This window comes from Macrotis lagotis, chromosome 1 (assembly GCF_037893015.1).
Source record: "Macrotis lagotis isolate mMagLag1 chromosome 1, bilby.v1.9.chrom.fasta, whole genome shotgun sequence".
In the NCBI taxonomy this organism is placed as follows: domain Eukaryota; kingdom Metazoa; phylum Chordata; class Mammalia; order Peramelemorphia; family Peramelidae; genus Macrotis; species Macrotis lagotis.
In genome coordinates, this window is record NC_133658.1 from 51,430,599 (window position 1) to 51,457,896 (window position 27,298).

The 27,298-nt window shown below is 38.8% G+C and overlaps 1 protein-coding gene across 5 annotated transcripts in view; it reads left to right on the top strand.

Annotated features, from left to right (window-relative positions):
- ANKRD11 (ankyrin repeat domain containing 11) overlaps positions 1-27,298 on the top strand; it is a 347,116-nt gene that overhangs the window by 303,299 nt on the left and 16,519 nt on the right. For 4 of the 5 annotated variants that reach the window (XM_074200999.1, XM_074201025.1, XM_074201017.1 and 1 more), the window contains 5 exons: positions 10,449-10,619; positions 11,158-11,361; positions 12,892-13,034; positions 13,596-13,743; positions 14,412-21,091. In XM_074200999.1, coding sequence (XP_074057100.1) covers positions 10,449-10,619; positions 11,158-11,361; positions 12,892-13,034; positions 13,596-13,743; positions 14,412-21,091 — 7,346 coding nt within the window. Of the gene's footprint in view, positions 1-9,803; positions 9,901-10,448; positions 10,620-11,157; positions 11,362-12,891; positions 13,035-13,595; positions 13,744-14,411; positions 21,092-27,298 lie in introns of all 5 variants that reach the window. The other variant, XM_074201032.1, reaches the window with a different exon arrangement.

Consider the following 27,298-nt stretch of genomic DNA (forward strand, 5'->3'; position numbering starts at 1 on the left):
AGAATCTCAAGTTAGCTGTTAAAATATTGGTGTTATTTTTTATGTTTTTTAGTTTTTCTGACCTGCTTCTCTCCTCATCTCATTCTTTTCCTTCATGTAAGGGATGATTTGGAATTGGAGCTCAGAGTTTACAAAGCTGATGAAAACAATTTAAAAGATGCAAGAAAAATACTTTTAGCTATGTGGTTAGACAATATTAGATACCATGCATCTTACCTTTAGGGAATTTATAATTGATTTGGAGCAACCCACATACATGAAAAATATCAAATGAGGCAAAATAGGCTATAAATAAATGCTGAACATTGTGGTTCATACTCTTATAGGAATCTATCCTTGACACCTAGAATATTGAGAGAGTAGATATGTGAATAATCTACCCTTGAGAGAAAAGATTAGGTAAGAAAACAACTTAGAGGGATGATTTTCATTTTAGGAAAAGTTTAATTGTATTTATTACCCATTTTGCAGGATAGATGAAAACAAGTAATATTCTTAAATTTATATTGCTTTATTGCTGACCTGGAGAAAAGTAACTTAAAAAATTTGAAACAATAATAATTGCATCAACAGATTGGAATAGGATTAAACTGTGATACTATAATGTTATTGATGCACAAAAACTTTCCTTTTTTAAGACTTTGGGAAAATAGTTTGCTCTTATTTGATTATTAAAATGACTTATGTATAAGTACAGAATCAATCAGCTATGCATATAGCATTTGATCAAGTCAAACATTTATTAAATGCTTGCTAGGTTCAATGCATTTTATAGTTAGGGCTAGAGAAAATAAGAAAAGAAAGAAATAACCCCATCTTTCCAGGAAACAAAGTGCAACAATTATGGATTAAATAAACTAGAGTTTGAATAAACTGGAAATGATCATAGAAGGCAATGGTATTAAGAGGGTCTAGGTAAAAAACCTTCTTGTGGAAGATTAGGATTTTATCTGGAACCTAAAGGAAGTCAAGAGTCAGATAATGAGGGAGAGAGTCATCCTATGTGTTGGGGCAAAACTTTCAAAAAACTGGGAATCAGGAGATGGAGTGTCAGAGTCTTGTGCAAGGAGGCCAGGTTTCACTGTGTAGAAGAGTCAGAATTCTGGAAAGGTAGGAGGAGGGCTGTATAGACCAAACAGATTTGTTATATTTGATTCTGGAGTTGATAGAAAAGTGGAATGACCTGGTCAGTTTGTAAGATGATGTTGAGAGCTGAGTGGAAGATGGACTGCAGTGGGGAGAGACTTGAGACAGGCAGATACCCACCCCCACCTGTTATTGCAGTAGAGCAGGTATGGACCAATCAGGGCACAGGCAGACCTTGGGGGGGTGGGGGGGTTGTGTCAGAGTCAAGAAGGGGCCATGAACAAGGTCTTGGCAGCTGGTCAGACTAAAGAGTTGTGAGATTGAGGCTCTTGAGTTGTGAACCACTGGGAGAGGCTCAGAGACGCTGAGACTGCTAGAATAGGACAGGAGGGGCTTCTAGGCATAGACACAAAACAAGGGAGATGATTAGTGCCAAGAAGAGTCGTGGGACCAGCCTTCTCTTCATTTTTGCTGCCTCTGCTGGACAGGACCTGTGCTATAAATATATCGGTATATGCTTCAGATAAAAAAAATCTGCTCTTACTCTTTGAGTTTTAGGCCATTAGAGGATCATATTTTTTATAGTGAAAAAAGCATGAAAAATTGAATTCTTGAGACTCCTCTGCTGCTCACAGTTTTTGTGTTCTTTGACAAATCATTTAAACTCCCTGGATCTCATTTTCCTCAACCCCTCCACAACTTGGCCAAAAAAATGTATTACCTTGCAGCTATCTTGATGATGAATCTGATCAAAATGAGTTAGGTAGATGCTCTAGCAATAGGCATGTGATTTGCTACCATATCTCTACTGAAATTCTTTCTTAGTAAATTGCATGTTGAATTAAAGATTGTGAATTCTTAAGATCAAAGGCTTTCCCCAACCCCACATTCCCTCTTTCCTTGAATCCCCAGTGCATAGCACCATGTCTGGAACATAGTAGGAGTTTAATAGATACATCTTTCCTCAACTTGCCAGAGCCTCTATTTTACCACTATGATCTTTTAGAAACCAGAATAACACAGCCATGCCATGGTGAAATAATATATTTTTTTTCTGGCAGTATATTTCAATAGATGAATTTGTTATATAATGATTTATGTTCATGATAGAATTTTATTGCTGTTGTATTCAGAGAATTTGGTAATGCGTGTGTGTGTGTGTGTGTGTGTGTACACACACACACACACACACACACACACATACACACGACTACTAAATTTTACCTGGGAGGAAGGAGCATGCTATATAGTAAATGGGAATAATAGGCAAGTTTAATATTGATTATTGTAAGACACCCTAGTGGTCATGGAATTGAGGACTTAGGAACAACTGAAAGCTTTTCTCTAGTTGTGAATGAAAGAGTAAGAGTTTTGGGGAAAAGTTCTGGGGTAGCTTCACTTATGACAAAATATTGTGGTCTTTTTTATTTATCCTGAGTTTTATCATCTTTTGTTACACTAGGGCTTAATTAGCATCTTGTGAAATAAATTTTAACATGTCCATATGCTTAAGATATATAAAATCTAACTTAAAAATTTTGGAAATAATCTAGCAATTGAGTCATTCAGTCATTGAATGTGAGAGGCACAGGAGGAAGTAGAGAGTTTACTTTTTCACATTCTATTCCTGGAGGGCCAGGGATATGAGAAGACTGAGTAAAAGATATGGCAGTTTCTCATAAAGAAACAGAAGGGATGGAGACATATATTAACTACAAGGGTGGTACCTTCAAATGAGTCTTAGAGATCTAGCCTCTGGAAAGAGTATTTATTAGGGTATAGAAGGAAGAAAGGTTGTAGTAGCCTCACCTCAGATTCCCAGTCTGAATGAAACAAAAGAATAAATATGTTGGCTTCTATAGCAGTACTACAGCATCTTTCACTTTGGTTACTTCTGTGCATAAGCAAAATAAAATAAACAAAAGTGAGGACTTAGTTTCTTAAAACAATCACAAAATTTTTTTAAAAAAAACTTCAGTTAAGATTGTTTGAAATTAGGTTTAGTGGGGCAGCTAGGTGGTGCAGTGGATAGAGCACTGACTCTGGAGTCAGGAGGTCCTGAGTTCAAATATAGAAGCAGACACTTAAGAATTGCCTAGCTGTGTGACTTTGGGCAAGTCATTTAATCTCATTGCCTTAAATAAATTTTTTTTTTTAAAAAAGAAATTAGGTTTAAGCCAAAGGAAGGAGCAAAAAGATGAGGTTAATTACAATATGGTTTTAGGGCTACTTTGCTCTTGATCTGGAATAGATTTAGTGGTCAGATTTGACCTCATCATCACCTTCACCTTGAAGGTTGTGAAGAGGTTGATGGAAAAGAAATATGAGATTAGGGGACATTGCTTCCTGTAGAAAAGCCCAGGATCATCCTGCACCTTAGTATTCTTGATAGATTTCCTTGTAGGTACCAACTGCAAATACCTTTAAAAAGTTGAAGTCAGATTACATTGCCTGTCATCTATTTCAATTGTGACAGTAAAATGAATCCTTCAGGATTTGGGGATGATTAGTTGAGAAGAATGGGTTTGTTTTAGAAATTCCTAGTGTGTATGCGCATGTGCCATCTTCTCCCCCCCCCCCCCCCCCATCAAATTAACTCAGTTATTATCTGTAGGGACGGTTTTGAGCTGGCTTTAAGTTCTTACCTTGGATAGAATAGTCCTCAGACGTTCCAAAATCTGAGAGACCTTCTTATTTCCCCCTAGATTTGTGCCAAAGAAATGACAGTTTCAGTTTCTTTTCATTGCTATAGCACTAGTGATTTATGATCCTGTAGCCTGGAAAGGTCTGTATTTTCTATTGGAGTTTTTAATTCATCTAAGGCCAGAGCCCCCTGAAGACAGATCACATAAAGAATTAAGGCTCCATAGTAAACATCTGCAGCCATGGTGGCACTAAACTGTTACTTAGATCTCAAGAGAAGAACTTCTGCTCCAGGTTAAACAAATTCTTCACATAATGAACCAATAGGCATAAAATTAAAGAAAGTGTCAGTTGCTGTGCTCAATGATCCTGTTTTATAGCACTGAGAATCTGTTGCACAGCCAGGATTTCATCTTTTTTCCAAAAACACTCTTAAATTCTCACTTCTGATTCCCACAATCACCCTTTGTGGTAGTGACACCCTGAAAATACAAGCAAATGGACAATAAGGATATAGGAAGCTGACTTCTTTGAGGCCTTGCAGCAGATTAGAAGAGTTTTATCTTGATTCCTTGTTTTGTCACTTCATTTCCCTGTATCATATGATGAGTTTACAGATATTCTGCATTTCCCCATAATAAATTCTGGAGATTAAAATAAAAACTATCTCTGAAAAGTAGAAAAAAAATTTCAATACCAGTGCAACTAAGCTCTTGTTTTGCAATTGGGGGTGAGGGTGATAGGGTATAGTGGATAGAACAAATGCATATTAAATTTCATCAAAGTCCTGAATTCAGATCCATCTTCACATACCTGTTGTGTAAGTGACTTTCCCTGAGCAAATCTCTTAATCTCTTTGTTTGCCTCTCAGCTTCCTTTTTTGTAAAATGGAGAAGAGGACTTGCCTTATAGGGTTGTTGTGTCACCTTATCAGCTAATATTACTGTGGCCCAATAAACAGTCCCTGACCTCAAGGAGCTTATGTTTTAATGGGAGAAGGCATCATGTAAAAGGAAGATGTAAAGAGGGAAGGAAAGAAATAACCATTTATCAAGTGTTTACTGTTTGTCCAGTACTGTGTTAATCCTATTTCATTTGATGCTATTTCATTTGCAATATCTCATTTGATCTTTGAATGGAGACTATGGGTAGAGCTTTCCAATCTATGGAAAGACTGAGAGTACTTTTGATTATGTACCTTCCATGATATCATACTTCTGTTATATTATTTTTAAATGGAATCAACATTTTAGTGATTTTAGCTAGACATTTCAGGTTCCAAGTTAGTCAGTAATCATAATCATGACATATATTCTCAGTGGGTTAAAGTGCTTTTCCATCCAAAGGTTATAATTGCTACAGAAGTTCAAAATATATAGAAATATCCTGGAAATGTACTTCTGCCCATGACACTGAGCTTTGACCCCTGAATTCTCCTCTGCCATCTGTTTATCAAGAGAAAGCTTCTCTATGTGTTTATCCCATCCTCTTGGCTTTCTCTCTGGGTATGGAAGCCAACTTGTCTCTAATGAAGAGTATTTGGGGGCCAGGGGCAAGGATTAAGAAGATTGGAAAGATAGGGGGTAACTAGTTTAAAAAGGACTTTGAAAAGAAAATTTGCAAACTTTGAAGCTCTTTAGAGCCCCTTCAACTATTATTATTTCAGGAAACACCATATATATTCCTTGGTATGGTATCTTCCTAATTTAACTTTTACTGTCAAAGGCACCACCTTCCCCTTAAGTCATCCAGGCTTGCAGTACATTGCTATATTTGACCATTGATTTTCTCTCAATCCCTCCCTTGCCCATCCAATCAACCCAAACCGAGTTCTGCCATTTCTTCCTTTGTAGCATCTCTCTTTATGTCCCTTTCTCTATCAGCATTACTCTGATTTACTTTTGTCACCCACTACCCCCTAACTATTGTAGGAGTCTTTAGGTCATCTTCCTGTCTCTCAGATCTCTTCCACCCTGCAGTTCACCCTCCACTCAGCTGTCAGGTCTGACTGTGTCATACTTTTATCCTTCTATTCAGTTAATTCCATTTGCTCCCTATTCCTTCCAAAATCAAATACAAAATCCTCTAAAGCCCATGTAGTTATGTGGTCTTGTGCTCTCATTCTATTTATTTACTCCCACCAGTCTCTTTTTTTTTGGGGGGGGGGTTGGTTGTTTGTTTTTGCAAGGCCATGGGGTTAAGTGGCTTGCCCAAGGCCACACAGCTAGGTGATTATTAAGTGTCTGAGGCGGGATTTGAACTCAGGTACAGGGCCAGTGCTCTGTCCACTGTGCCACCTAGCTGCCCCCTACTCTACCAGTCTCAATGGCTTTCTACTATGCCTGGTATTTTCATTTTTAAGATTTTATTTTGAGCTTTACAATTTTTCTCCTAATCTTACTCCCTCCCCTCACCCCTAACAGAAGGCAATTTGCCAGTCTTTATATTGTTTCCATGGTATATATACATTGATTGTGAATTGAATGTGATGAGAGAGAAATCATATCCTTAAGAAACATAAAAGTATGAGATAGCAAGATCAGACAATGAGATATCAGTTCGTTTGTTTTTTTCTAAATTAAAGTTAATAGTCCTTGGTCTTTGTTCAAACTCCACAGTTTCTTCTCTGGATACAGATGGCACTCTCCATTGCAGAGAACCCTAGATTGTCCCTGATTGTTGCATTGATGGAATGAGCAAGTCCATCAAGGTTGATCATCGCCCCCATGTTGCTGTTAGGGTGTACATTGTTTTTCTGATTCTGCTCATCTCACTCAGCATCAGTTCATGCAAATCCCTCCGGGCTTCCCTGAATTCCCATCCCTCCTGGTTTCTAATAGAACATGAACATACCTATACCACAGTTTGCTCAGCCATTTCCCAATTGAAGGATATTTACTTGATTTCTAATTCTTTGTCACCACAAAGAGGGCTGCTATGAATATTTTTGTACAAGTGATGTTTTTACCCTTTTTCATCATCTCTTCAGGGTATAGACCCAGTAGTGGTATTGCTGGATCAAAGGGTATGCACATTTTTGTTGCCTTTTGGGCAGAGTTCCAGACTGCTCTCCAGAAAGGTTGGAGGAGTTCACAGCTCCACCAACAATGTATTAGTGTCCCAGATTTCCCACATCCCTTCCAACATTGATCTTTGTTCTCTCTAGTCATATTGGCCAGTCTGAGAGGTATGAGGTGGTACCTCAGATATGCTTTAATTTGCGTTTCTCAAATCACTAATGATTTAGAGCAATTTTTCATATGACTATGGATTGCTTTGATCTCCTCATCTGTAAATTGCCTTTGCATATCATCTGACCATTTATCAATTGGGGTTTGGCTTTTTTCTTTAAAAAAAAACTTGACTCAGTTCTCTGTATATTTTAGAAATGAGTCCTTTGTCAGAATCATTAGTTGTAAAGATTATTTCCCAGTTTACTACATTTCTTTTGATCTTGTTTACTGTGGTTTTGTCTGTTATACCTGGTATTTCCTTCCTTCACATAGCTGTCTTTAGGTTTCCCTGGTTTTCTCCATGTTACACCTCTTTCAGGAAGCTTTTCCTAGTCCCTCTTAATGCTGATGCCTTCTGGTTTTATCTCCAATTTATCTCCTTTGTTCATAGTTATGTGCATTGTCATCTCCTCTGTTAAACTGAAACTCTTGAGGGCCAGGTGTCTTTTTTGTACTTGGTTTCCACAGCATGTTAGCACAGCCCCCTTACACAATGCTTAGCAACTGACTTTTTAAAGTGACTGTAGCATTCCTGCCCCTCAGCCAGTTCTTGACCATAGACAAGAGAGTGGGATCCTATGGTTCAAATCTCGTGGGGAACGTTCTTACTAATTTAGGTTAGTAACTTCGAAAAATTGTCAGCTCCTGTTGTGGTTAGTTTCATCCTGGACTGTTTGCCTGGGCTTGACCATGCTCCCATCCACAATTAGAACTCATGCTCTATTTTGGATCTTTTTTAGGAAGTGATTCAGGGTCAGATTTTTATGTGACATCTGGAAATGTTCTGCCAGATCCTCCTTAAACAAAGTTCAGGTGGTATTTTACAGACGGTTTATATGTATGAAGGTGTGGCAGGGTACAGTGTTGCATTGCTTCGTGTAGGGGGATATCTACAGCAGATTTCTATCCTTCCTTACAGCTTTCCAGAATGGGAATTAGGGAGATAGGGTAAGCATATTTAAGAAATATATACTCTAGTTTGCCAGAATGAAAATGGGTGTCTTAAATTTTTATAGTTCCAAAGAGATAAAATTAAGAATTAAATTTTTTGGAAAAGATTCCCTTAATATCTGAAGCCATCTTGAAATTTGAACTGCTTGGAAATATTTTTTTGCCTTTGGAGGAGAGGAAGAAAGGAGGCATCTGGCAGTGTTGACATTTATTCTGACTCCAGACTGGCAAATTAGATTAAAATGACATTGGGAAATAGTTAACATTATCTGTGTTCTGTTATACTTATTTTGCTAATAATATGTGATTTTCTGTACAATTTAGTAGTATCCATTTCTAATTGAGTTTGAGTCTTAGACAGTTTAGATAAAATATGGAATTAATTTTCCATACCACTTTTTTGTGTCATTGTTACATTCTAAATATTTGTAAGTGAATTACTAGATAGGACCAATTACTGAATGTCGGCTACTCTTAAATATGGATCTCCTTTAGCCTTTGGACCTAAAAAGATAGTTATGATACTCTACTGTAGAGGATATTCTTTTAAGAGTCTTTTTATTATTTATAAGTACACAGATTCCTTATCTAGTCATAGTGAATTCTTTCTAAGCTTTAGAAGGAAGAAAGGTACAAAAGAAAGGTACTACTCTTGCTAGCTTGAACTTTTTGAGTCTATTTTTATCTCCAGAATAATAAAAATTAAACTCTACAATATTAGAGAATGAGAAGTTTTCTCTGATGACCTTCTTTGCTGGAATTTGTTTCCTTTTTTTATCTAATATAGTTGTTTGTAAGAACTTTCCATCTTCTCCTCCACCCTGGCTTTCTTTGCCCTATGTATTTAGGGAGACTTGGCAGATATTTATAAAGCTACTTAACTTTACATATGTGTGTTTAGGTACCCAAGTAACAAACACAATCTTTTTGATAAACATCCCTAGCAAAGTAACATTTAGTTTAACAAACAACATCTCTTAAACTTTTCAAATCAGCCTTTTTGAGATGACTTCTTTGAGAACTAAAATATCACATAGTCATGTAACCAGGAAATATATATATAAATCATGTAGGAAAAGGAAAATTTTATAAATGGGGATGTTTTAAAGGTGTCTCCTCTCTCCAACTTTTTTGTAGCCATTACACAGGTTTGGCTATTTTGGATGAGTAGTTCACATTTAAGTAATAATATAATTCTCTTCAAACTTTTTAATAGCAGCATAAGTCTATATATAACCCTTCTCCTGGCTCATTTTCAAAATAATGAAGAGTTGGTCTCTGGTATTAATTTCAAAACTACCTGTAGAAGGAACCATATATTATGGAGACTAAGACCCTGTTGACTTTTAAGTTGTATTTCAAAAATTAAAGAACTCTTTGACAGAGAGATAGCTTTAGGAGAAGCCTCTTGATTTGTGGTAACTTTCCCTATAAGGAGTCTAAAAAAGGCCTGCCTGCCCCAAGATTGCTTTTGAAAAACCATGATACCAGGTCATCCATGTCCGTGCTCACCTTAGTGGGCCCCACGTACCTCCTGCCCAGCTGGTCCAGGGCTGGTTGGGTCAGACCAAGCTGGAATGAGTCTGGCTTTGCTGTAGCCTTGATCAGGAAGCCAAAGATTAGCGACTTCCCAATTGTCAGCAGGAAGAAAACCTCCATAAAGAAGGTGAAGGTATTCCATCCTCCTCTCCCTCCTTCCTACCCTCCTTCCCCAACTCCTTTTTCAAAAAGGAAGAAAAGCACAATGTGTTTTTGCTACCAATTGACAGGATATTTTGTAACGGTTCAGACACTAAGTCGAGGATTTGCTTTATTATGAAGAGAATGAGATGGAAACATTTCAGAGCTGTTACATTGTATCTTGTTAGTGCTTTGTGTTGATGCTTTTAGATGCCTCCAGTTCAGTCCATGTTGTGGTACTACAAGGCTGGTACACTCCTCGAAGCATCATGGCATGAAATGGAGGTTCCTAGAAGCAAGAAGAAAGGTACAGTACTGATCAGTTGGCCTTGACTTATTTATTTTGAACTATTTTCCCCTTTTACCTCTGCATTATTTTGGGGGGGAGGGGGGAAGAAACGCTATGAGCTACCTCTACTTAATGGCTACTTAATGACCCAGACCAGATAATAATGATTTTAAAACAAGGTTCCCCCTATATGTTATTATTTTTCTGGCCCCACTCAAAAGAGCAACTGAGGTTGTACCTTGTGTATTTTACTGCCAAGGCACAGTGGGGTAAAGGTTTGCTAGCCGAAATCTTAGCTTTGAATTTGTTGGCTGATTTGTAAGGCATTTAAATTGCTCTACATTTCAGAAATAATGCCAGGAGAGTCATTCTTGGGTAGCATCAGTGCTTCTGACTTTTTTTTTTACACTCAATGACCTTTCTTTTTGTTCTTTAAGCTGTCAGATTGAATGAAAGTGCTGCTATTAGTTCTTCCCTTAAAAATTAATTCAGTGTTTCGGTTGTGAAAGTTTCCACCAGATGAATTCTTCCCCTCCCTTTTCTTTTTCCTTTCACATACCTCACAGAAAAGCAGGGTCCTGAGCGGAAGAGGATTAAAAAGGAGCCCGCCACCAGGAAACCTGGTTTACTGTTTGGAATGGGGCTATCTGGAATTAGAGCAGGTTATCCACTCTCAGAGCGCCAGCAGGTCGCCCTTCTCATGCAGATGACAGCAGAAGAGTCTGCAAATAGCCCAGGTGAGCTTGGAAGTGATCATTTGGTGGGCAAGGTTAGACCACTGCATTCTGCGCTGCTTAGGGAGGATGGCCCACAGACCTCTCTGTCTTGGAGCTGCTGTGATGGCCAGAACGGAGCCCTCCTGATCCCCGACTTTGGTCAGTAAATCAGCCTCTTGAGCAAATGTGTCTGGAAACACCTCAGAGGCTCCTGCTGCATTTAAGAGAGTAAATAGATCTCTCCTGCCTGTGGTGTCCCTGATGGAATTTTTTCTTCTCTCCATTAAAAACAAAAAGAAAAAGCCTGTTTGACCTTGGATCTCCACGTACCTTGTTTCCATAGAAGTGCTGTTTAGTTATCTCACACTTAAAACTTTAAGCCTCCTGCAGTAAAGAGCGCACTTTAAGCTTAACCTGCAGAGTCATGCTAGGCTTCATAGTGCCTTAGGGGAGAGGTTGGGGTGTCTGACAGCCATTTGAGTTAGAAATGCTGCAACAGCTCCCTCTGTGGGTTTCCTTTCTGGTAAAACTCTTCCCTTATGATCTCCTTGTTGAGCAGTAGACACAACACCAAAGCATCCCTCTCAGTCTACAGTTTGTCAGAAGGGAACTCCTAACTCTGCCTCCAAAACCAAAGATAAAGTAAATAAGAGAAATGAGCGTGGAGAGACTCGACTGCATCGCGCTGCCATCCGAGGAGATGCCCGGCGCATCAAGGAGCTCATCAACGAGGGAGCCGATGTCAACGTAAAAGACTTTGCAGGTAACCCTTCGGGTGGTGGTGTATTATTCTCTGCAACCATCGGCAGGCTTACCATCTCTAGGAGGAATAGGAGTGACCTTAGCTTTGGAGGCAGCCGCTGGTATGGTGAGCCCAGGCCCCTGGGGTTCCTTCTTGGTAAGTTATTGAACGTTAACTCAGGGCTTTGGTTCCTCCTTTAGTCACTTCAGTTCAGCAGGTTATCTATTGATCACCTCCTACCTTGTAGGCAGTGTGTTTGGTGCTGGGAACACTGGCACTCAGAAGTCTATCTTTTTGTTTTGTTTTGCTTTTTTAGGTTTTTGTAAGGCAATGGGGTTAAGTGGCTTGCCCAAGGCCACACAGCTAGGTAATTATTAAGTGTCTGAGGCTGGATTTGAACTCAAGTACTCCTGACTCCAGGGCTGGTGCTCTATTCACTGCGCCACCTAGCTGCCCCTCAGAAGTGTACCTTAATGTAGTTTATGTTCTGGGGTTAGCTAAGGTGTCTGTCTTAAAGGTCTCTTCCAGCTCCAAAAACCATTCTCAAATGAAAGTGGATTATGTCTACTAACCTGGCAAAGTTGGCCTCAGCATGCTCAACTGAGTTCTGACTCTTGAGGTTTTTATACTTCTGTTTCATTTTTCATGTACATGCCTGGAATGTTTGCTATAACAATATTTGCACTTTTAGGAGAAAAACTTTGAATGCAAGACTCTTGTCTTCAAGTGTACATGTTGAAGAATTTTCATTCTTTTTTTGTCAGTATTAAAATATTCTTATGTAGCAAGAGGAGAAGCAGAGGAAGTAAAAATTGAAAGTAATCTGAAATGAGGTTGTTGGATAATCATACTTTCTTCCAAAGGTCCCTTCCATCACTGACATTTTATGACTTGAATAAACTCGATATATAATTTTTATTTGGAGAAGTGATGTTTTCTTTTCAGGGCTTAGAAAAGGATGTTTCATTTATAAGTGGTATCTTTTCTTGTATGAATAGAATTGTTACTGTCACATATGTTAACATCTATATGTAATTTGACTTTTCTGATAGTTCTTACCAAGAGTGTTTCATGGGAAATGTAAAAACAGTGAATTTATTTCTAAATAAAATTGCATTCCCTTTTTATTATTTCCAAAATATGCCTAAGAATGAAATTTGAAGGTGTTCATCTGTTTATATTATTTGAAGACATGAGTCTGTATTAGGGTAAGTTTGTATATCTGGCCTTCTGAATTTCAGTTATCTGACTCTTTTCCTCTTTAGAGTTATAAGGAATTTCCCCTGTCCCACAGACAAAGGTTATTGAGCCTAACCAGTGTTTGAAGAATTGATCCCTTCAGTTCAGATTTCTGCCTAGATTTTCCTGAGAATCTCCCAAGTAGTTCATGCTTCTAGTCCCGTCTCAGAGATCATCTTGTGTTCTCTTAGAGTTCTTTCATTTGCATGGAGTAGGATGAAGTCTCTGGGACATGGAAATCTAAGGAATATTCCCCCATATGCTTTTCAGCTGTCATTCCCCCAGTATTAAGTGTCATGTGTCCATTTCCAGGCTGGACGGCATTGCATGAGGCTTGTAATCGAGGTTACTATGATGTTGCAAAGCAGTTGCTTGCAGCAGGTGCTGAAGTCAACACAAAGGGGCTGGATGATGACACCCCACTGCATGATGCAGCCAATAACGGACACTACAAGGTGAGTAGCCTTGTTTCCTAGATAGTTCCTTGGCTTAGAGACTTGGCCATGGTTCTTTTTGCCTTTTCTTTTTGACAGTTGTCCTTTAGACTACCTCTGTAAATGAGAACATGAATTGTTAAATAGTCACTGTGGGCTGCTTCTTTGCTTACAAAACAAGGATATTTGTCTTTCTTGTATTCTTGTTACCATTCCCAAGTTACTGTCTCCTCACTCTCTTGTGTCTGGGTGCTTTCTTTTCTTTTCTTTTTTATTTTTTTTTTTGTTTGTTTGTTTGTTTTAGGTTTTTGGAAGGCAAATGGGGTTAAGTGGCTTGCCCAAGGCCACACAGCTAGGTAATTAGTAAGTGTCTGAGACTGGATTTGAACTCAGGTACTCCTGACTCCAGGGCCAGTGCTTTATCCACTACACCACCTAGCCACCCCTGGGTGCTTTCTTAAGGAGAAAAATATAACCAGTTTTTAAGCATATCTCCTGTTTACAGCTCTATACCACTATGACAAAGTGAACTGTACTTCCCAGAAAAGCATTCTCTAATAAAATGTTTGTATGTTATGTTAGGTGGTGAAGTTATTGTTGCGATATGGAGGAAATCCTCATCAGAGTAACCGGAAAGGAGAGACTCCTTTGAAAGTAGCCAATTCTCCAACTATGGTAAATCTCCTACTAGGGAAGGGCACCTATACTTCCAGTGAAGAGAGCTCAACAGGTGAGAAGGTGGTTGTGGGTATTTATGTGGGTATTTATGAATGTGGATATATAAACTATATTATATATACACAAAGATTATGACTACTTCCCCTTAAGTCAATTGGATAATCCTCATTAAAGAATTGGAGTTTGTAGAATTTTGAGATTATTAAATCTTGGTAACTCATTCCTACTATACCTTCAGGGCTCACCCACAGTGGGCTATATAACTGGCTCCAAGGAGCTATTTCTTAGTTTCCTGCTACTACTGCTGTGGTTGAGAATTTAGTGGAAGTAGTTCTGAGCACTACTGAGTCATTGTCATTATTTTCCCTGAGATGTGCATAGGTTACCTGGCAGGAGGGAAGAAGGAAGACCTCTTCTTTTTCTTTATCCTTATATTGTCTTTTGTTCTCAGAGTGGATAAAAAATGACATCACTTTGTTATAGTTATTCTTTCCGACTGTGGCTGGTCAGATCAATGCAAGCTTAGATTGTTCTGCCACAGGTCGGTCACAAAGAGATCATGTGAGAATCTGGGGTGGGTTCTCTAAATTTATGCATCTGGTTATATTGATTAGGAGTATTTCAAAAAAGCAGGCATTCCCTTAATTTTGTTGGGGAATGAAAGTTCTAGCTTTTGATCCTCCATGCCAATGCTTTCTTTTCCCTCATTCTGTCTAACAGAGAGTTCAGAAGAAGAAGATGCCCCATCATTTGCACCTTCTAGTTCAGTTGATGGCAATAACACGGACTCTGAATTTGAAAAAGGCCTGAAGCATAAGGCCAAGAATCAGGAGCCACCAAAAACAGTTACCCCTGTGAAAGATGAATATGAATTTGATGAGGATGACGAACAAGATAGAGTTCCTCCAGTTGATGATAAGCATTTATTGAAAAAGGATTACAGAAAAGAAACTAAATCAAATAGTTTTATATCTATTCCCAAAATGGAAGTTAAAACCTATACTAAAAATAACACAATTGCACCAAAGAAAGCTGCCCATCGCATCCTTTCAGACACCTCAGATGAAGAGGATGCAAGTGTAACTGTGGGTACTGGAGAGAAACTAAGACTTTCAGCTCATTCTGTATTGCCCAGTAACAAGACACGAGAGTCATCTAACATCAAGCAACAGAAAGAGAAAAATAAAGTTAAAAAGAAGCGGAAGAAAGAGACAAAAGGCAAGGAAGTTCGATTTGGCAAAAAAAATGACAAGTTTTGCTCTTCAGAGTCAGAGAGTGAGAATTTGGAGAGTGATGAGGATGATAGAGACTCTGTTGAAAGTTCTAATTGTATCAAGGACTCCACTATCGTGCTAAAGGAACCCTCACTTTTCAGCTCACTTTCTGCCTCATCCACTTCTTCTCATGGAAGTTTAGCATCCCAGAAACATAATTCAAATCTTGCAGAGCAGCACTCCAAGCATTGGAGAACAGATAATTGGAAAACCATTTCTTCTCCAGCTTGGTCAGATGTCAGTTCCTTATCAGACTCTACAAGGACAAGACTGACAAGTGAGTCTGATTATTCTTCTGAAGACTCCAGTTTGGCATCATTAAAACCAGTTAGAAAGAAACAGGAACACAAGAAGAAAAATACTCCACATAATTCCGTATCTGAAAAGAAGAACTCTTTCCATTCTAATGTGGATGGAGCAATTCCAAAACTAGATAAAGAGGGGAAGGTTGTTAAAAAGCATAAAACAAAACATAAACACAAAAACAAAGAGAAAGGACAGTGTTCAAATAATCAAGATATTAAAATGAAAAACTTTCCTTACGATTATGAGGACTCTAAGCAAAAGTCAGATAAGGCCTTAATTGTTGATAGTGAAAATCCAATTGAAAATAAATTAAAAGTACTAAAGCATGATAGAGAACATTTCAAGAAAGAAGAGAAATTAATCAAAACTAAGTCTGAGGATAAGGAATGGTTGTTTAAAGATGAGATAATAAAAGTCTCCAAAGAAGAGAAATCACTAAAACGAATCAAAGAGGGGAACAAAGAACTCAATAAAGCTTTCAGAGAGGAGAAAGATCGATCAAGTAAAACTGAAAAGGAAAAATCAGTTAAGGAGAAGTCTCCAAAAGAGGAGAAACTTAGAATTCACAAGGAGGACAAAAAGAAAAAATCAAAGGACAAGCAATCAAAATCAGAGAAGAAAAATGACATGAAGGAGGAGAAAATTTCCAAATCTGAGAAAGAGAAGACCTTTAAAGAAGATAAAGAAAAATTTAAAAAAGAAAAAGTTTATAGGGAAGAATCTGGTTTTGAGGAATTTTGTAATAAAAGTCAGTTTTTAGAGAGTGAAGATACCAAATTCAGCCTTTCTGATGATCAGCAAGAGAGGTGGTTTTCTGATTTATCTGATTCATCGTTTGATTTCAAAGGAGAAGATAGTTGGGATTCTCCAGTGACAGACTATAGAGAGATAAAAAATGACTCCGTAGCAAAACTAATTTTGGAAACAGTGAAGGAGGAAACAAAGGAAAAGAAGAGGGATAACAAAAGTAAAGAAAAAAGAGAATATAATGAAAAACGTAATGAAAAGGACTCTTTCTTTAAAAAGAAAGACAGAGATTATTTGGACAAAACCTCTGAAAAAAAGAAAGATCCAACTGAGAAACACAGAAGTATTTCCAGTTACTTATCAGAAAAGGAGAAAAGGAGGAAAGATTCTGCAGATGGTATCAGAGATCGGAAAGAAAAAGATGTGGGTGATAACTGTAAAGACAGAAAAGACTCATTTGATAGCTCCAAAGACAGAAAAGATGCCAAGGTTAAACAGGAGGAAACCTACAGAGACGACCTTAAAGAATATGGTTGTGAAAATCTAATTTTTAAGGACAAATTAGATTCAGAATTTGGAAAAAATCTAGAGACTTGGGGGGAAAGACATCATTCAGGGAAAGAAAAAGATAAAAAAGATACTACTGATAAGGACAAAAAAGAGAAACTGAAATCAGATAAATATAAAGAAAAATCTAAAGAAATAGACAAAGAAAAAAATGAAAAATCCATTCTTGAAAAAACTCAAAAAGACAAAGAATTGGATAAGTGTTTTAAAGAGAAAAAAGAAACAAAAGAAAAATATAAGGATTTGCACAACAAAGACAAAGAAAGGAAGTCTTCCCTTGATCAAATTAAAGAAAAGAAAGACAAAAGTTTCTCAGGAACTATCTCAGAGGACTTTGCTGAAAAAAGAGATGAAAAAAAGACTAAAGATAAAAGCTGGTACATTGCAGATATTTTCACAGATGAAAGTGAAGATGAGAAAGAGGAGTATAATTCAGGTGGATTCAAAATTGGGGACACAATTGGCAATGATGTGTCAAGAGTGGAGAGTGTACAAGAAAAAGATGAGGATAAAGAAACTTACACCTCAGAAAAACACCGAAAATATTCTTCAGATAAGCAGCACTCTGGAGAAAAGCAGAAAGATAAAGAATCCAAGGAGAAGAAAAAGGAAAAGGGATTAACAGAAGGAGGGAAAGATAAAAAAGAAAAAAACTTTGAAAAACATAAAGAGAAGAAAGAGAAAGATTCTGTTGAAAAATATAAGGATAGAAAAGATAGAACTTCCATTGACTCTATCCAAGAAAAGAAAAGTAAACAAAAAATTCCTGAAAAGGTTGAAAGGAAACACTCCACTGATGACAAGGTCAAAAACAAACATAAAGAAAAGCCAGATAAAGAACATTCCAAAGAGAGGAAATCTTCCAAGGGGGCAGATATGGAGAAAAGCTTATTGGAGAAGTTGGAAGAAGAAGCCCTTAATGAATATAGAGATGATTCTAATGATAAGATCAGTGAACTCTCATCTGACAGCTTCACAGACCGAGGGCAAGATCCAGGCATGAGCAGTCTCCTTGAATCATCATTCACAGAACCTGCTGAGGACAAATTTAAGGATTCTATTCCCTTTCCTTCCTTACAAGACAAACTGAAAGAAAAGGAGCGACACAGGCATTCTTCATCTTCATCAAAGAAAAGTCACGAAAGGGAAAAGGCCAAGAAAGAGAAGTCTGAGAAAAAAGAAAAAGGTGATGATTTTAAGGACAGTAGAAAAGAATCAGCCCAGTATGAAAAAGACTTCTCCTTGGATAGTGATTCTTTTGGCATGTCATATAACATGAAAACAGAGGTAGAAGATGAATTAGAGAAAACTATTGAGTTTTTCTCAACTGAAAAGAAAGACAAAAATGATACTGAAAGGGAACTTTCTAAGAAATCAGAAAAGGAAAAAGTTTATGCTTCAAATTCCATCAGTACAACTAAGGAAAAGAAGAAAAGAGATAAACACCGAGAAAAATGGAAAGATGAAAAGGAAAAACATAGAGAAAAACACACAGATGGATTTTTTAAGCATCATAAGGATGAACAGAAGTCTGTGATTAAAGAGAAGGACAATCCTCAAGTGAATGCTTTCAAAGATAAATCAAAGGATGAAAGTATCAAGCTTAATGAAAGCAGATTAAAAGAGAAAGAAAAGTCTGACTCATTGAAGATTAGTAATGGAAATGACAAAATTCCACCATCCAAAGATGCAGGAAAGAAGGAAACTAGACCCAGAGAAAAACTTTTAGGAGATGGTGACCTGATGATGACGAGTTTTGAGCGGATGCTGTGCCAGAAAGACCTGGAGATTGAAGAGCGTCATAAGCGGCACAAAGAACGGATGAAACAGATGGAGAAGATGAGGCACAGGTCTGGGGACCCAAAACTGAAAGAGAAAGCGAGATCCTCTGAGGAGGCAAGGAAGAGGAGTCTAGATTTGCCTTCCAAAAAGCCACTTGGACTGGACTCTCAGCTTAAAGAGAAAAAGATGAAGGAGCTGGGCCCAGTGACCCCTGTGGTGTCCACAGAAAGCAAGCCCCACCCTGCTGTGGGCACTGACTCAAAAGATTGGCTGACTGGTCCTCACATGAAAGAAATCTTGCCTGCTTCCCCACGCCCAGACCAGAGCCGTCCCACAGGGGTGCCAGCTCCAGCTTCTGTGGTTTCTTGTCCTAGTTATGAGGAAGTAATGCAGACTCCTAGAACCCCATCATGCAGCAATGAAGATTACACTGACTTGATGTTTGACTGTGCTGATTCTCAGCATACCATGTCCATGAATGCATGCTCACCATCCTTTTTTGACAGATACACAAATACTTCTGGAGGGCTTCCTGAAAATCCAAGTCAAACTCCCACAAGGACTCTCCCCACAAATCTTTATCGTTCAATCTCTGTTGATATCAGGAGGACCCCTGAAGAGGAATTCACTGTTGGGGATAAGTTTTTCAGACAGCAAAGTGTACCTGCTACATCAAATTATGATTCTCCAGGGCAACATTTAATGGAAGAAAAGGTTCCTTTGCCATCTGTTCCTGCAGAAAAGTTCCCATGTTTGTCTCCTGGTTACTATTCTCCAGATTATGGGATTCCTTCACCTAAAGTTGAAACATTACATTGCACATCAGGGGCTATTGGAAATGTTGCTCCATCTCCTGAAAGTGTGTTCTCTGGTTTGCAAGCAAAATCCTCTCCTTCTCATAGAGATGAGCTTTTAGCCCCAACTATAGAAAGTGCTCTTCCCCCTGATTTGGGCATCCCCTTGGATGCTACAGAAGATCAACAAGCAACTGCTGCTATTATTCCACCAGAGCCAAGCTATCTGCAACCAATAGAAGAGGGTCCCTTTAATGCTGTTATTTCAGAAGAGGATAATACAGACTGGGCAAACCCTCCTAGAAACTCAGAGCAACCCATTACTCAGAGTTTAATTGGAACTGCCTCTGAAACTCCTGTAAATTGGTCAGTAGGATCCGAACTTCTGATTAAATCCCCACAGAGATTTCCAGAGTCTCCCAAACCTTTCTGTTCTTCAGATCCCATACATCCAACTCCTGTACCATTTATACCTTCTGATTCTCCTTACCCAGTTTCTCCTATATCATATCCATTGTCTGTGTCTGAACCAGGTCTGAATGATGTAAAGGAAGTTGCTGAGGAAGCAATTTCAGGAGAAATAGCAGCATCAGAGGAACAAACTTCTTACATACCCCCTTCTAGATTAGATTCATTCTTTACTAACTGTAAGCCTCTTCCAGAAGAAACACCCGAGATTGTTCAAGAATCCACATGCATACCAACCGTAACCCAGGTCGAAGCTCTTGGCTCCTTGGAAAATAACTTTTTAGAAAATAATATTTCTGTCATAAATCAAGAAGAACCAGTAGCATGGCCTGATCCTTTCACAAATGCAGAAGATGACTTAGATCTGGGCCCCTTTTCTTTACCAGAACTTCCACTTCAAACTAAAGATGTCCCAGATGCTGAAATGACTGAAGCAGAACCTATTGGAGAAAGCACTGTTGTTGCCTCAGAAGGTACAAATCCTGGAGACCCCGGAGTCTTCAATGGGAACCTTTCTTTATTAGCTGCAGAAGAGCAAGATGAGCTGCCCCCTAACCAGGCAGCAGCCCTCCTGCCTGTGACAGCAGGGCCAGAACCTGAGGAACCAAAGCCAGAAGTCATTGCTGTGGAAGCTGCTGCAGAAGCTGGGAGTGTGCCTGAGGAGAAGACTTCTGAACAAATAGACTCTCACCCTTTTCAGCCAGTGGCCTCCACTGAACTTCCTCCTCAGACAGGTGACCAAGAACGGGAAACAAATCCAGAAGAGTCCTTTGTAGCCAACTGTCCATTGGAGAGTTGTGCTGAGAATCCTTTGACCCAAACCAGCATTGACTGTGCCTCTGCTCAAGAAGATATTGTTGTTGGCACTGTCAGTCAGACTGGTTCTTCCCAGGTGGATCCACCTCCAGGCCATGCCCAGCAGGAAGCTATAGAGTCTGCCCCCAAACCAATCCCTGAAGTTCCCAAACCTCCCAAAGTTGAAGAAATTCCTCAACGAATCACTAGGAACCGTGCTCAAATGCTTGCCAATCAAAACAAACAGAACACCTCTCCCTCAGAAAAAGAGTTTCCACCAGTTTCTGCTCCTTCCACTAGAGCAAAGGGGCGAGTTACAGATGAAGAAGATGCTCAAGCCCAACACCCCCGGAAACGTCGTTTCCAACGCTCCAGCCAGCAGCTGCAGCAGCAGATTAACACATCGACCCAGCAGACTCGGGAGATGATCCAGCAGACACTGGCAGCCATTGTGGATGCTATAAAGCTGGATGACATCGAGCCCTATCATAGCGACAGGTCGAACCCCTATTTTGAATACCTTCAGATCAGGAAAAAGATTGAGGAAAAGAGGAAAATTCTCTGCTACATCACTCCCCAAGCACCCCAGTGTTACGCTGAATATGTCACCTACACAGGCTCTTACCTGCTGGACGGCAAACCCCTCAGCAAGCTCCACATTCCCGTGGTGAGTGGCTCCTGGTGCCAGGGAGTGGGAGTGGCAGCGGTCACCATATTAATAGAAATTGTTTGGTCTTTTGATAGCACTCTGAGGTTTACAAAATACTTCACCTCTGTCATCTCATTTGAGTCTTTAACCCTGGGAGGTGGGTGCTGTTGTTACCCCCATTTTACTGGTGAAAAGCTAGGGGTAAGAAAAGAGGTTAAATAAGAGACTGGGAATCCCACAATTAGTGTCTGAGGCACTTCAGATTCCTCTCTTCCTGATACCAAGTCCTATATTCTATCCTCTTAACCCTTAGCTGTGTCAGTAGTCCAGGGGTGTTGAATCTTTAGGGAATTTGGAGATAAGAAAGCCCTGCAAATGTGGATATAGATGCTGTAGCCACCTGACCTGTATGAAGTTAAAGTTGACTTCCCTGTCATTCTGGATCATTTTAGAGTGAGGTGATATTTCCTCCTGCATGTATTTTTAAAAAATACAAATGTTCCCCCATTGCTTGGTCTCCTTTTCTTGTCTCTCCCTTCTTCTTATGCAAATATGAAAATGAAAACTAAGACCCCACTGATTTTTTGATTGGATGCACCTTTTCTATCTTTGGCATATTGTATACCTTCTTCTTAGGAGAGAATTGTTTGATAGACAGTGTTAGGGAATTTTTTAAAACCACAAAATATTCCAGATTCAGTCAAGGCTCTTATCACCATAAAAATATCATAACCCCTTGTCTCCTATTAAGCCTTCTCTTTTACCATTCTGCTTGTCCCCATAGTGTTTCAAGGTTCAAAGGGGAAAATGTATGTTAAACCCAAAAAACAGATTCCTATTGGCCATATATTGTTTTAAAAAACTAGAAATGAGCATTGTGTTGCATTTTTATTTATTTATTTATTTATTTACTTTTGTTTAACATTCCCAGTTACATTTTCATCTGTTCTGGTCTTTCTCAGGGAGTTTGACACTTGACTTATTCTAAGCTCTTTTTACTACAATGAGAGATCTGGAGCACAAAGATACTAAGTTAACTTGATTAAACTATCTCTGTAGAGAATAAATAAATAATTTACAAAGAGAAGGTACTGGAATTAAGAGGGATTGGCAAAGATTTCTGGTAGAAGGTGGGATTTTAGTTGGGACTTGAAGCAATCTAGAGAAGGTAGGAGCTGGAGATGGGAGGGGAGAGAGAACATTCCAGATATGAAAATGCTTAAGAGATGTAGGATCTTGTTTTAGAATAAACATTGGAAAAGGAATGAGGAGGGATAGGTTATAAAGGACTGTGAACATCAAACAGCATTTGTATATGGATCTGGAGGCAATAGGGAGCTACTGGAATTTATTGAATAAAGGTATGACATGAATAGACTTACACTGAAGGAAAATCACTTTGATAGCAGAGTAAAGAATTTCCTGGAGTGGGGAGAGACCTGAAGCAGGTAGAACCACTGGCAGCTATTGAGGTGATGAGGGCATGCACTAGATAGGGGAGCTGGTGTCAGAGAAAAGAAGGGAGAAGATTTGAGGTGGATAATGGAGCATGAGAAATAATGAGTGAACAGTTAATGTTTGTTCCTCTTACTATAGCATCCAGATTACACTCCTGGCAGACAATAGGAAAGTAAAGGGGTAGTATTAGAGGAAATGGCAAAAGAGTTTAGTTTTTACTGTCGTGTTTAAGATATCTGAAAGGCATTTGGAGATGCAAGACTGGAGATCAGCAAAGAGTGTAAGACTGGATAGGTAGATTTGAAACTCATACACATAGAGTAATTAAATCTATGAGGGTTAATGATATCACCAGGTAAATTAGAGAGTAAGAAATCTGTTAGTACTAATGGTATCACCAGGTAAGGGCTAATGATATCACCAGGTAAAGTACAGAGTAAGAAATTCTAGAAATGAATCCTGAGAAGAGTGATCAGATCGGTCAGAGAGCCAAGAGAGAGGGATGTTCTGAAAACCCAAAAGAGAAGAGAGTATGGGGGGGGGGGGTTGATAAGTTCAGAGACTGTAGATTCTAGTGATGTACAGTAGACATTGCCCAACTGCACTGAGGACCCAGTCAAGGTTTTGTAACTCAATTTACAGTGGATTCAGATAGGATAATTATAAGGCTTTCTTCACCTTCATTCAGCAGTATCTGCATAAAGGTGAAGTCAGCAATGGTGGAAACAAAATCCAAGACTGAGGCTTGGTAGGATGCAGTCAGCCAGAGACTCGAGAAGAGGGTCAAGATGGGGAAAAGAGAATCTACTGCAAGACTGACTTGAGAGAGAACCAAGGACTTGAGATGGTTGGAGGTTATGTCGTGGCTGTGGATGAAGAATAGAGTTTGGTGTGGGAAGTGAGAAAGAGAAGTGGAAAACTAATAGATTATGATCAGAAAAGGAGATTCCAAAGTTCTTGAACATGGAGAGTGATACTTGTCAGTGCCTATTAGTGGTGCAAGATTGAAAGATATGAGCATCTTTGTATGTGGCTTGGAAGAAATAGATCATGAGAACTGAGTGATTAGCTTGAGGAATTGAATAATTAGTGTTTTTGAGGAAGAGAGCATACTTCTTGAAGTCTCCTCATAAGAAGGCAGATATTGAGGAGGAGAAAAAAATTTGGGTGATCCATGTGCTAAACTCATTATGGAAGAAAGGAGAGGTATGAAGACAACAAATACCCAGATTTTGGATGGGTGAACTTTAGAAGGAAAAGTTACTGAGAGATTGAAGTAGGGGGAACCTATTTCATCATGAAGCTTAGGGTTGTCCTAAGTACTTGAAAGTCTGGCATTTCTCAGAGAAAGTAGGGGAGAATTTGACTCCAGAGATGTGGGACATCACATAGAGATTTCTTTTTTTCTAAAGTACTTTCCAAGTCTTCAAGGATTAAGCAGAGGTCATTGCAGAGCCCAGCACTTGCTTGGTGACCCAGGACCAGGAAATTAAATCACGAGCATAAGCATTTTTAAAACTGTTTTCTGACTTTTTAAAAGAGATCAATACTTTTACTAAATAAATAGAATCACGTTTTAGAAAGTCTGCCTACCTTTGAAAATCTTGATTGCAGCATAATTATATATTTTATGGGGATCAGAAGGTAAAATGGTCATGTCAGGTTTCCAAAATCTTAGATAGTTAAGTTTTTGAAGTGTCTAATGCTCTGTCAACCATAGTAAAGCTTTTTTGAAAAAAAGTGGAGAAAAAAATTAATGAACCTATCAGCAGCAGTAGAGCTCCTCAGAGATTTTTCATTAGCAGTCAGGCCCTAGTCTATTCATTTTATCTTGATCTATGATCTTCTATCTAGTGCTTCTAAGCCACCCTGTTGTTATGAAGAAGGAATCCATCAAAAGTCAGTTTATTGTCCTCTTCCTTCCCAAGCAACTTGAGAAGCAGGTTAAGGATCCTCAGGGAATTCTCTCCTCTGGAAAGGAGGGAGGAGAGGGAGCATCATCCTTTTGTCTAGGTGCACAATTCTTCTAAGTGGTAAAGGTCACTGCATCATCATCAGATCTTGGAGTCCTAGAGTTGGGAGGATTTCCAGAATCATCAGTCACCCCCAGAACTCAAGCATGAAACCTTTTGACAAACATCTTTGCTCAAAGATCGCCCCATCCTAGTTCTGGAGAGTGCTCCTTATTTGATGGTTTTGTATTTTTTTGAACTATAATTTACTTCCATGAATGAAACTTTATGTCCTTTGGTCATAGTTTTGTTTGTGATCTAGGACTTTTCCTCTAGACAGGGGTCTGTCCATCAAGTTTTAGGTGATTTACTTTACACAACAGATGGGTGTTCGTTACCTTGCTATATCCATAGAATTCTGGGCTAGGCCCCATAAAGTGGAGTAAAGATGGAATCCTTTCCTTAATGAATGTTCTTTCTCTTGATTCCACATTTCAAGTTCACCTCGCCTGCTTTTGTTCCCCATCCCAGGTATTGGTCACTATTTTTTGTATATGAACCATCTTACCTAAAAACAGCTGCAGATGGGTCATGGCAGTATACTTTCTCACTAAAGCTGTACCAGCTTTCTTAATTGTTCCTTTACTGTCAAGTTGGTGGTTTTTTTTTTTAATTTTTTTCCTCTGAACTATTTTCTAGCCATATCACCCTCAGTCTATGCTTTATGTAGTTGACTTTTAAAAATAGACACACATGACTTGAAATTTGATAGGAATAAATTTAATCTTAACATCACCCTTAGTGATCTTAGAATTTTTTTTGGTCCCAATTCTAGCATCTTAATATACTATACTTCCCAGTTTTTTTGTCACCTATAAATTTAATATATCTCCTACTTCATCCATTTCACTGATTAAAAAACATTCTGTATAATGGTACAAAGGCCAAAAAACTCTGCTAATCTCCACTAGAGATCTTCCCCTCAGGCTGTCATGGATCTATTAAAATGCTCCACTCTTTGGAACCAACTCTTTATCCACTTCCAAATCTACCAGATTTTGCATTGTCCCAGAGATCCGTCTGATACTTTGTCAAATTTCTTGCTGAAATTATTCATTTGAGAATTTAAATCCAGGTCTACAGCATTTCCTGGATGACTTGCCTCAATCTAGTTAGTAACCTTATTCAAAAAGATTAATCTGGGCTTCCTCCTAGTGAACATGTCCTCCCTTCTGCACATTTTCACAATCAGTGAACATAAATTGGCCTACACTTTGAATGGGCTATTTTTTTCTCTTTGAAAATCAGCACATTTGTGAGTCTCCTTGTCCCCCATAGATTACCTGCAACATCCACTCTTCTTTCAGTACCCCAAGGAGTATTTGCCAAGGCCTAGGAATTCATGAAGCATCAATGTTCCCTTTTACTCAGTGCAGGGAAGCAAGCACTTAAATGCTTCTCTTTTGAACATTGGTTCTGAAAAAAAAAATCATTCTCCCTGGCAGAGAAAACAAAATTGGCATCGAGGTGAAGTAGGTTTGCTTGCTTTCTCTTCTCCATTATCAGTGTCCTACTCATCTAATGTAGCATCCCAGTCCCTTACATGTCCTCACTTTAGGATAAAAAGACTCTTTTGTGTCCTCAGCAAACCAATTCATTCTGGGCTTTAACCTTTGAAACGTGATCCTTATGTTGAGCTTTTATTTTTGTCCTCTGTCTCACTGCTCTCAATTTCATCTTTTCAGAATCACAAGATTTTACATATTTCCTTTTAAAAATCCAAGCTGCAATACCACCTGTTGTTTTGTTTTTGTTTTTAATGCTTCCCTCTTATCTTCCTTAATGGCATCACTTGAAATTGTGTCATCAGACTAAATTTTAAATACCTCCATTTCCTCAAGGCACCTTCCCTTTTAGAATTGCCATGAAATATTGTACCTGTTTTAACTTTGTGTTCTTAAGGATATCAGTTTAAGGCCTGATTATCCTAACAGCAAAGTATGTTTATGTAGCTTATCAAAATACCAGTTCTAACAAACCCTGTAACTTGCTAGAGTGACCTAAGCAATGAGCTTAAAACCCTTTAAAAAGTAGTTTAGAATTGATTCAGTTTTTCTTGGAATGTTTGAGTTCTGCTTCGGTGTGAATGAAGTAGGAGATCACTTGTCCATGTTTCTTTAGATAAATGTAAAGATAATTGTGAGGGATATTGTCACCTAGGAGTCTTAACTGGATCCATAAAATCTTAAAGAAATCAGTTTCTTTCACATTTTGTTTTATTTTATTTTGGATATTCAAACAATATAATTTGTCCTTTTTCAGCCCTAACATAGAATGCCAATATTGCATATTCAGCAAGCATTTATTAAACTCTATGTGACAGAAACTGCTGCAGGCTGAGATATAAATCCATTTTTCAGTGGTCTTTACACTCAGGGAGTGGTAATATGAAGATAATTTGGAAAGTGGATAATGTGTGGAGTGGAGAAAGTGCAGTTATGAAGGGGGAAGGCCAAGCAGATTGGGGTCCAGGAAAGGGAGCCAGAAAGACCAAGGAGTGGACCTGAGGGGACTGAAGAGGCCTTCAGAGGCCCTGTGAGGGCTGGGTCAGTGGTCCAAGAAGCAACAGGAGCCAAGCAGGGGTACTGGAGAGGGGCAGGAAAGGAAAGAAGGACCTGTAAAACAGTCAGGTGCTGGGCTACAGATGGGATACAAGAACCTTGAAGGCCAGAGCAGGCTTCTCCAGAGAGAGGCTGGACTTGAACTCAGGTCTTGTAGACTCCTCTCCACCAGCTACAGTGAAGGTTCTGAGCTC